The sequence below is a fragment of the Salpingoeca rosetta genome (assembly GCF_000188695.1).
Source record: "Salpingoeca rosetta unplaced genomic scaffold supercont1.31, whole genome shotgun sequence".
NCBI classification, from domain to species: domain Eukaryota; class Choanoflagellata; order Craspedida; family Salpingoecidae; genus Salpingoeca; species Salpingoeca rosetta.
The window spans coordinates 203883-213760 of record NW_004754903.1 but is presented as its reverse complement, the minus strand read 5'-3'; the positions used below and the strand labels follow the sequence as shown (position 1 = coordinate 213760).

At 54.4% G+C, this 9878-nt stretch overlaps 2 protein-coding genes across 2 annotated transcripts in view; both read left to right on the top strand.

Annotated features, from left to right (window-relative positions):
* The first annotated feature begins 6 nt into the window (after positions 1-6).
* PTSG_09715 (uncharacterized protein) lies at positions 7-3447 on the top strand. The gene is made up of 11 exons (XM_004989013.1): positions 7-243; positions 445-497; positions 687-762; positions 929-991; positions 1298-1347; positions 1514-1573; positions 1764-1833; positions 2106-2182; positions 2355-2459; positions 2605-2691; positions 2982-3447. Exons 1-11 carry the CDS (start codon positions 75-77, stop codon positions 3057-3059), a joined length of 888 nt encoding a protein of 295 aa, XP_004989070.1. The 5' UTR covers positions 7-74; the 3' UTR covers positions 3060-3447.
* Positions 3448-3462: 15 nt separating this feature from the next.
* Positions 3463-9878, top strand: part of PTSG_09714 (uncharacterized protein) — an 8886-nt gene continuing 2470 nt past the window's right edge. Inside the window, exons 1-17 of the mRNA XM_004989012.1 lie at positions 3463-4008; positions 4326-4385; positions 4555-4583; positions 4747-4833; positions 5008-5077; positions 5353-5572; positions 5830-5899; positions 6103-6306; positions 6668-6764; positions 7065-7258; positions 7528-7626; positions 7861-7980; positions 8120-8227; positions 8522-8600; positions 8890-8993; positions 9303-9384; positions 9660-9725. Coding sequence (XP_004989069.1) covers positions 3678-4008; positions 4326-4385; positions 4555-4583; positions 4747-4833; positions 5008-5077; positions 5353-5572; positions 5830-5899; positions 6103-6306; positions 6668-6764; positions 7065-7258; positions 7528-7626; positions 7861-7980; positions 8120-8227; positions 8522-8600; positions 8890-8993; positions 9303-9384; positions 9660-9725 — 2020 coding nt within the window. The 5' untranslated portion in view covers positions 3463-3677. The remainder of the gene's footprint in view (positions 4009-4325; positions 4386-4554; positions 4584-4746; positions 4834-5007; positions 5078-5352; positions 5573-5829; positions 5900-6102; positions 6307-6667; positions 6765-7064; positions 7259-7527; positions 7627-7860; positions 7981-8119; positions 8228-8521; positions 8601-8889; positions 8994-9302; positions 9385-9659; positions 9726-9878) is intronic.

Sequence of the window (9878 nt, the reverse complement as noted above, 5' to 3'; positions counted from 1 at the left end):
GTTGTTGAATAATTCGATGTTGAAGTAAGCGTTCGCTTGTGTGTGGAAGGTGCCTGCAAGCACAACGAACGTGCATGGCATCATCCAGCGTCAGGAAGGACAACCAGCCACACAGAACTGCTTCCTCCAACCAAAACAACAACAACACAACAGCCAAGATGAGCGACTGGTCCACGGCTGGCCTGTTCATGGGCACGATCGCGGCCGCTGCGCTGCTCACCGTCCTGGAGCTGTACTACGTTGGTGAGTGTTTGCTATGTGTGTATGTGTGTGTGTGTGTTGGGGGAGTGGGCTTTTCTCTGCTGTTGAGTTGTGTGCATGTTTGCATGTCTGTTTCTTCTTTTCTTCATGTGATCTGAAGTGCCTACATCCCTGCGCGAGACTCTTTCTTCGTCTTGACACAGAACGAAACAACAACATCGTGTTTTCTTCTGACTTATGTAGGCGTGGGCACGCGAGGACGTCAGGTGTACAATGCCGTCTTCGTTCGCCTTCTCGTGAGTCGCTTGATGGTTTTCTGCAGCGAGGCAGCGAACACTGTTTGCTTTCTTGCTTTGCTTGCTTTGTTTGCTTTGTGTTTGCTTGTTTGCATTTCGACCGAGTTGCTTGAAGTGGGGCCAAGCAACACGTGCTTGTGTGTAGTGTGTGTCTCATTCCACGTTTTTGTCTGCTCCCCCCCCCACCAGTACGTTGGCTACTTTGTTGTGCTGGGCTTCCTCATTCACTGGATGCCACAGGGATTTCACGGTGCTGGCGGAGCAAGTCAGTATGCATGCTCGTATGTGCCAATGTTCCTATGAGCATTTGTGGCTCTCAAAGGTGCCACAGGACTGCGGTGGAGTGGAGTTATGAGCGTGGCTGTGATGAACCCGTTGAAACCCTTCAAAACCAGTGCCCCTCACGTTGAAGTTCCACTGTATCTTCGCAGGCATTTCCTTCAACTTCCACCCTCTGTTCATGTCAATCGCTTGGGCATTCTGCGCCACCGAGGGTGAGCACTGATGTGTGTGTGTGTATGTGTGTGTGTATGTATGTGTGTGTGTGTGCCCTGTCTGCATCTGCCTTGCCGTCTCGTCTCATAGACTGTGGTGCATCTGCTCATCTGTGTTAGATCGTGGTGTGTGCGTCTGTCTGTCTGTCTGTCTTTCTGTCTTTCTGTCTGCATCTGCCTTGTCGTCTCCCCCTACATGGACTGGCCGTGTGCCCGCAACAGCACGCTGCCACCACACCTTACCTGTCCTGTAAGCTTGTAATTCACCTTTGTTGCCCGCTCCTCCCAACTTGATTCCATCTGCAGCCGCGATGTCCTTCCGGAGCCCCGGCTCATGGGGGCACAAGGGACGGAAGGTGAGACGCAGTGCGTGCTGTTGCAATGCCTTGCGCCTGCTTGCTTGCTTGCAAGCTGTTGTTTTGAGCGTGCACGCTATGCCCTCATTGCACAACGCTCCAAACACACGCACACACACACACATACACACACACACGTCTCTGCTCGATCACGCGCTTGTCCCAGACCTACCACGCGCTGATGAACTTCCTCTCGTTTTCCTTCTCCGTCTCCGGCATTGCCATCGTGCGTGCAATGATGAGTGCTGCGTGAAATGCGTGCATGTGCTGGGTGTGTTGTTGTGAGGGAGGATGAACTGTTGTTGGGTTTGTTTACTGTCCCTGCCCTCACACCTCACCACCTGTAGCTCTCTGCTCAGCACTACTGCAACTTACTCACGCGCACCATGCTCATTTCTCATTCGTCCTTCCCTCAGGTTTTCATCAACCACCAACAAAAGAAGGAAAAGCACATGGCCAGCCAGCACTCTTGGCTGGGTTTCGGCAGTAAGTGTCGCATGTGTGTGTCTGTGTCTGTGTCTGTGTATGTGTCTGTGTATGTGTCTGTGTGTGTGTGTGTGTCTGTGTCGTGTGACTGTGTATCTGTGTCTGTGTTTGTGTCTGTGACTGTGTCTGTGTGTGTGTGTGTGTGCGTGTCGTGTGACTGTGTGCAATGGCAATGTTGGGAAAAGCGTTGAATGAAACAAGCCATCGAGCCATCTCTTCGCTCACGCTAACCACACAATCACGACTTCATACACACAACGCCAATCATACAGCGGCCACTCTCATGTGCCTGCAGCTTCTGCTTGGCGCCTTTGCCTTCTACTGGAGCCGCAATGAGGCATGGAAGAAGGTGTGTGGGCGAACAAGTTGCGTGTAGCAATTGGTTCTTGCCGCAAGGCTTCTTGGACCGTTCGTTGCTTTGACGAGTTGACGTTCAGAAGCAAATCCTGAGGTCATCAACACACGCTGTCTTGCTCAGACACTCATCCCCACAACACACACACGTGGCACTCCTCCTTCAGCGCATGGTGTTGTTCCACAGGTTCCTTGGTGCCGCCACACATGTCAGCGCGCTCGCCACCATCTCCATGGGCCTGGCCAACAACTACGGCATTCCCCTCAATGATGTGCGTTGTGGCGTGGAAGTGTGAGCGAGTGAGCGAGTAAGTGAGTGCGCGCACTCGCGCATGTGCTTGTTTGTGCGTTCGAACGTGGCTTTTTCTATTTGTCAACATACCCATGCTCATGCAATGCACACTTCATCGTCTTTAGCTTGCGGACCCATACAACGTATGGTGGCGCGTGAACAAGACGGCCACAATCCTACTCTGGTCCATCGCCATTCGCGTGCTCGCAGGGGTACGTAAAGACGTAAAGGGGAAAAAACAACAGCAGGGAACAAAGCCATGCTTGCTGAAGCTGTTTGGCTCGCTCCTTCCCCTGCTTGTTTCATTGCAACCGGAGAGCTTCAGATCTTACCCTCTGACACCGACTGCTCACACACACACACACACACACACACACACACACACACACACACACACACACACACACACACACACACACACACACACACACGCGCGCACACACACACACACACAAACACACAAACACAAACACACGAACACACACATACAACGCGAGCACAGTTTGGGGGCGCCCCTTCCAGCCCTGGCCGGTCTGTCAACGCTGAAAAGCGCCACCTGTTGCAGGACCACTACAACTGAAGGACTGAAGGAAGGAACACACGAGAGCGCAAAGAGCGAGAGGATTGCCTGGTCCTGTTTGTTCCGTTGTTCTCTTCTCTTTTTCTCTCTTGTGCGGACTGCTGCTGGTCTGTGCCTTTGCATTCATCTCTCCTCCCCACCCCAGCCACCCTTGTTCTGTTGCTTATCCCTCCCTCCCTCCCTAACCATGCAGTGGACCAGTGTGTCACGTTCACCAACAGACCAACAGCAAGCAGTCCTGCAGTCGTTCACCCGCGCATCTTCCCTTCTTCGGCATCTTTGCTTCTTCCTCCTCCTCCTCCAAGCACTCCACTCCACTCCGCCCATCCTTGAAGCTCCTCCTCAAAAACACCGTGTTAGCTGTGCATGAAATCAAAGAAAAGTGAGAGGCATTGTTTCGAAATTTTCGCCACCCGTTGAAGGTCGCGAAGGCGGTGGCGAACAACAACAACAGCAGCAACAAAAGCAAAGGGGCTGAGTGCATGCGCACAAAACACACGACACCAGCAGTGCAGTGACGCTTGGAGTGAGTTCTGTGCGCGAGTGCGGCACCGCAGTGGAGTTGTTGGTGAAACGCAGCGCAGCCCAGACGCTGGTACGCCCAGAGTGAGCAGCATCATGTCTGGCTGGCGGTACGGAGGGAGCAAGGCAAAGGAGGAGGCCATGCTTCAACGGTTGGACGCGCTGGCAAAACAGTGGGCAGAGCGACATGATCGCATGCAGGAGCGTGTGGAACAGCTGGAGCAGACGGTGGAGGACAGGAACAAGCACATTGCGCTGCTGACAGACCAGGTGGAGGAGCTCTCCTTCAGACTCAAGGTCGTGGAGAGCCAGCAGGCGCCGCTGCAGTCCACCCCATCCTCCACAGCAACGCTCCTCGGCACATCGGGCGCATCCCTGCCACCCCTCACCGCAGGGCCAACCCCATCCGCACCAGAAAGCAGACGAGGTGCATTCGCGTGTGTCTGCGTAGCTGTGCAGGGGTGTCTGTGTAGCTGTGTCTGTGTGTCTGTGTAGCTGTGCAGGGGTGTCTGTGTCTGTGTGTCTGTGTGTCTGTGTGTCTGTGTGTGTAGGTGTACATGCGTGTGTGCATGCGTGTATACAAGTTGCGTGTTGTCGTTGTGAGCCGTGCACTTGGCCTTGCGTGTTGTGTTGGGTGACACTATGCCTCTACTGTCCTTGTTGAATGCCAACCTCCCTGCCCCATCTCCGCCCCTATTTTCCTCCACTCCTCAATCACGCTTCCTCTCTCTAAACTGGCCAAAGGCTCTCGCCGTCAGCTCCGACGAAGACACACCGCAGCAGGCACCCTCGAGCGCCGCGGATGTGAGTTGTTGTGCCTGCGTGTTGTTGGTGGTGGTGGGTGGTGATGATGCAGTGGGGCGTCATGGCCAACGTGAAAGTGGGTGGACGCACAAACAATGTCCTCAGCAACAAAGAAGTCACTGCTCACACGAAGTCGCCCTGCGTTGTCACCACCACACGGCTACGACAGCTTTCTGCAGCACGGACGCACACGAATCTGTAAGGGTGCAGTGCTTTTGTCGCGTGTGTGTGTGTATGTGTGTCGTGTCTGTGTGTGTGTGTGTGTTTGCATGCATGCATGCCTGCATGCAAAGTGCTTGAACAAGCACACGCACGCGCGTCAACACACTCTCACTGCTGCTGCGACTGCCGCGTGGTGCAGGCGTTATCGCGGCGGAGTTCCACCCGCAGCGTTTCGCACGACGAATCACTCGTGCGACCGCTCGATCAAAACTCAATCACGGGACAGGTGCGCAATGGTGATAGTGATAATGGTGGTGGCTGTCGTGATGCCTTTGTGCTGCTGCCTGTATCTTTCACTGCATCGTTCACTTCATTACTCACTCACTGTATGATTCACTGCATCACACACACACCACCACCACCACCTCCTCCTCCCTTCATTCCTTTGCCGCCTGCACAGCCCGTTTTCACCATCTCCGCTTATGGAGTGGACAGTGCCATAGTTGGGCCGGCAAATTACCAGCACAATGGTGAGCACGGGGGATGTGGACAAATTACACGCGCACCCTGATGGTGACAACACACACACACACACACACACACACACACACACACACACACACACACACACACACACACACACACACACACACACACACACACACACACACACACACACACACACACACACACACACAGCAACACATCACGCCAAGTGCCCACATCAGAAGCAACACCACACCTCCAAGGAAAAACACGATTCTCACCACATGCATGCCCCCTGTCCCCCCCCCCATCTTCACAGAGGACGACCTACGCATGCCCACGGAGAAGGTTGAGCTGGAGCGCGTGTACGGATATCAGGGGCGGCGGTGTCGCAACAACCTGCACTATATCCAGGGTGGTGACAACGCCAGCAGCAGCACCCTGCACCTCACTTACAACGTGGCGAGTCTTGGTGTTGTGCTGGATGCGGCGACGGGAAAGCAACGCTACTACATCGGCCACAACCAGGAAATCAGATGGTGTGTGTGTGTGTGTGTGTCTGTGTGTCTGTGTGTGTGTGTGTGTCTGCATCTGTATGTGAATGTTAATGTGAATGTGTGTGTATGTGTGTGCATGTGTATGTGTGTGTGTGTGTGTTCTTGCGCGCTTGTGTGCCTGTGTGCATGGGTTGGTCGGTATCCTGAGTGGTTGGCTCGCCTTCAGCTGTAGGTACTTGTTACTCACAGCACTTCCCACTGCCCCTGCTGCGTGCGTGTGCATGTGCGCATGTGTGCAGTCTGACTGTGCATCCCCAGGAGGACGTCGTTGCCACTGGACAGAAAAGCGGACTCACCCGCGCATCTGCTGTGAGCGAACCATCAACACACACGTGTCTCATCGTTTCATTCACTCGCTCGGTTTTTGACACACACACACACACACATACACACACACACACACACACACACACACACACACACGCAAGTGCACAGACAAACAACGACTATCAACTCCTTGTCCCTTTAAGTTCTCCTACCCTGCTCACCTCACATCTGCTCCCCCCCCCCAGGCGCACATCCGGCTGTGGAGCGGGTCATCCCTGGAGACGGTGCGTGTGCTGGGTGGCGACAACCAACTCGGCGACGCGGTCACGTGTCTGGCATTCTCCTCCTTTGAACCGGATGTCTTGGCCAGCGTGCACGAGTCAGATGGGGGCATGCAACACCTCATCATCTGGAACTGGCGATCAGGCACCCCGCTCGCTGAGGCAAAGGTGTGTGTGTGTGTGTGTGTGTGTGTGTGTGTGTGTGTGTGTGTGTGTGTGTGTGTGTGTGTGTGTATGTGTGTCTGTGTCTGTGTCTGTGTCTGTGTGTGTCTGTGTCTATGTATCTGTGTCTGTGCGTGTCTGTGAGTGTGTGTGTTTGTGTGTCTGTGTCTGTGTCTGTGTGTGTGTGTGTGTTTGTGTGTGTGTTTGTGTGTCTGTGTGTGCTGATGAGTGGACGATGTATACCCCTTGAACACTGTACATGTTCCTGCACCTCACGTTCACGCCTCCTGTCTCCTCAATGACCCTCCACTCGCCATACATTCGCTTCCACCACCGCCTCGCCTCCCCCCCCCCATGCCACCTGCAGGCCATCCACCCTGAGCCCATCTTCACGCTTGCGTTCAACCCGCGTATGCCGACGCTCGTCACCGCTGGCAAGAACGCCCTCACATTCTGGAACATCGGTCAGACCCAAACAAATTGTGCGTGTGTGTGTGAGTGAGAGAGAGTGTGTGTGTGTGTGTGTTTGAGTGTGTGTGTGTGTGTGTTTCGTGTGTGTGTGTTTCGTGTGTGTCTGTGTGTGTGTGTGTGTGTGTGTCTGAGTGTGTGTGTGTGTCTGAGTGTGTGTGTATGTGTGCAATGCGTATTTGTTTCACAGCCTGTTTTATATGGGGAACACCTGCACACCAAAGAACCCAACCCATCGACCACCTACCCTCACCCATCGCATCGTACCACAACACGCCACAACAAACCACCTACAGCCACGGCGCAAGCTACAACGACAACAGCCCCAACAACGACGACACCAGGTGCACCACCACCACCATCGTCGTCGTCGTTGCTGTTGTCGTCATCAACATCATCGACACAACAAGACAGTCCGCCTTCGCCAGGCATCGCCCGCGTCACGCTGACGAAGCGACCAGCACTGTACCAGCCACACCCACGACCAAAGGTGAGCAGAGATGAGGATGGTTGTGTGTGTGTGTGTGCACATGTATGTGTGTATGAGTTTGTGTGTGTGTGTGTACATGTGTGTGTACATGTGTGTGTGTTCATGTGCATGTGCGTGTGTGTAGTTAGTGGTGATGATATGACCGTGTCAGTGACATACACCCGTCTCTGCTCATGCGTGCACGCACCAGCCCATGCATTTTGCTTGTATCCGCGCCACTCACTTACACGTGCGCGCGCACATCCACCACGCTCACACGCATGCATCAGGCTGTGCTTGCTGTGATGTTTGCGCCGAGCGGGCGGACGATCACGGGTGATTCAAACGGGAGCATTCTCGTGTGGAAACGGCCAGTCCCAACATACAACGTGCGTTGATGACCAACTGTGTTTGCATGTTGCGTGTGTGTGTGTGTTTGTATGTTGTGTGTATGTGTGTGTTTGTGTGTGTGTGTGTGTGTGTGTGAATGTGGGGGATTGGAGCGCCATGATTGGCGGCGACATCCAAATTTCGTCCAGACAATTCAGCTCCACGTTGTAACCAATGCCTTGTTTTGCCACCTGGTTTGCACGTCTTTTCTTCTGCCCCTGCGTTGTTTTCAGGTTGAGCGGCGCATTGAGGATGCGCACGTGGGCGGCGTGTATTGCCTGCAGGCAACGGAGTTTGGTTTCATCTCTGGTGGCAAGGACAACCTCGTCAAGCTCTGGACATGGGACTTTGAGGTGCGTGTGTGTGTGTGTGTATGTGTGTGTGTGTGCGCGCCAGAAATGAACTGACAGCCGTGCCGTCCCAGCAATCAACACTCACATACCACCACACACACACACACACACACACACACACACACACACACACACACAGATGTTCCCGATTGATGCTGGCGAGGTGAACACGATTGATGTCGGCGCGTGTGTGCGCTGCATCGCTTGCGTCCCAACAGTCGACGGCCCAAGCCTCTCCCAGTTTGTGGTGCGTTCACATGACGCGTGCGCGTGCGTGCGTGTGTGCGTGTGTGTGTGTGTGTGTGTGTGTGTGTGTGTGTGTGTGTGTGTGTGTGTGTGTGTGTGTGTGTGTGTGTGTGTGTGTGTGTGTGTGTGTGTGTGTGTGCGTGCGTGTGCGTGCGTGCGTGCGTGCGTGCGTGCGTGGTTGAGGTAAACACGGGTGACAAACCATCGCACGTGGCTCCCATCACCTGCCCACCCCAATCTCACAACTCCACACAACATGCATGCACACGTGTGCACTTGAATGGGGCGTGGGCAGGTGGGGACCACGGCGAACTTTGTCGTGTTTGTGGACGCCGGCGCGGGCAGCGTTGGACAGCTCGTACCGGGACACGCCGGTCAGTGACACGTGCACACATGTGCGTGTGTGTGTATGTGTGTGTGAATGTGTGTGTGTGTGTGTGTATGTGTGCGTGAATGTGTGTGTGTGTGTGTGTGTGTGTGTGAATGTGTGTGTGTGTGAACGTGTGTGTGTGCGTGAATGTGTGCGGCAGTTTGCTGGTCAATTATCTTCGTGTATGTCCGCACAGCTTCACACCATTCCTCACGCCCGCCACAACACATCTCACCACCACCACCACCACCACCACCACCACCACCACTGCTACTGTTGCTGTCTTGCATCAGACGACGTGACGTGTGTGCGTGCGCACCCCCGCAAAGCAAACACGATGCTCACTGTCTCTGCCGACGGGTCTGTCCGGGCCTGGGACACCGCCACCCATACCGAGGTGACCACTGTTGACACTGTTGTTGTTGTTGTTGTTGTTGTTGTTGTTGTTGTTGTTGTTGTTGTTGTTGTTGTTGTTGTTGTTGTTGTTGTTGTTGTTGTTGTTGTTGTTGTTGTTGTTGTTGTTGTTGTTGTTGTTGTTGTTGTTGTTGGTGTTGCAACTGTGGTGACAACTGCGGTGGCCGTTGTGGCTGTTACGACTGTGGTTGCATGACCCAGCATTTGCGCGATGCTGTGTGGTGCACGCAACACGCTGGGGGCACACCCACATTCGCTCACACATGTCGGGCTGCCGTCACTTCGTTGACAGCTCTGGCGTCGGCACTCGTTTGTGGTGGAGGACGAGGAAGAGGACGAGGTACCCGTATCCGGCGACTTTCACCCCATCACAGGTTCGTTTTGCCTGTTGCTCGGATGAATGCGCGTTGCTGGGAGGGGTTGCTGAGTGGCGACGTCACCGTCGTCGTCGTCGCTGGTGAACAAAGCGTGACCTTCATCACCACCACGCGCATACGTTCACACTCGCACTCGTGCACGTGCAAGCACATACACGCACGCACACACGCACACACACACTCTCTCTCTCACGCGCACACACACACGCACGCACACTCACGCACACACACACACACATCCTTACACATAACTTGCTTCGCCCACGGTGAAGATGACGTGGCTGTTGGGTCGAGCACGGGCACGCTCTACATTTTGGACGCAGCAGGCGCCGTGTCACGTACGTCTGCATCGACTACCATTCATTGCATGTCATTATGGGTGAACCGGCTGATTTCGTTTACTGCACGCCAAAACATGTGCGTCCGCCTGCCTCAGTTCGCTCACGAGAACACACACACACACACACACACACACACACACACACACACAC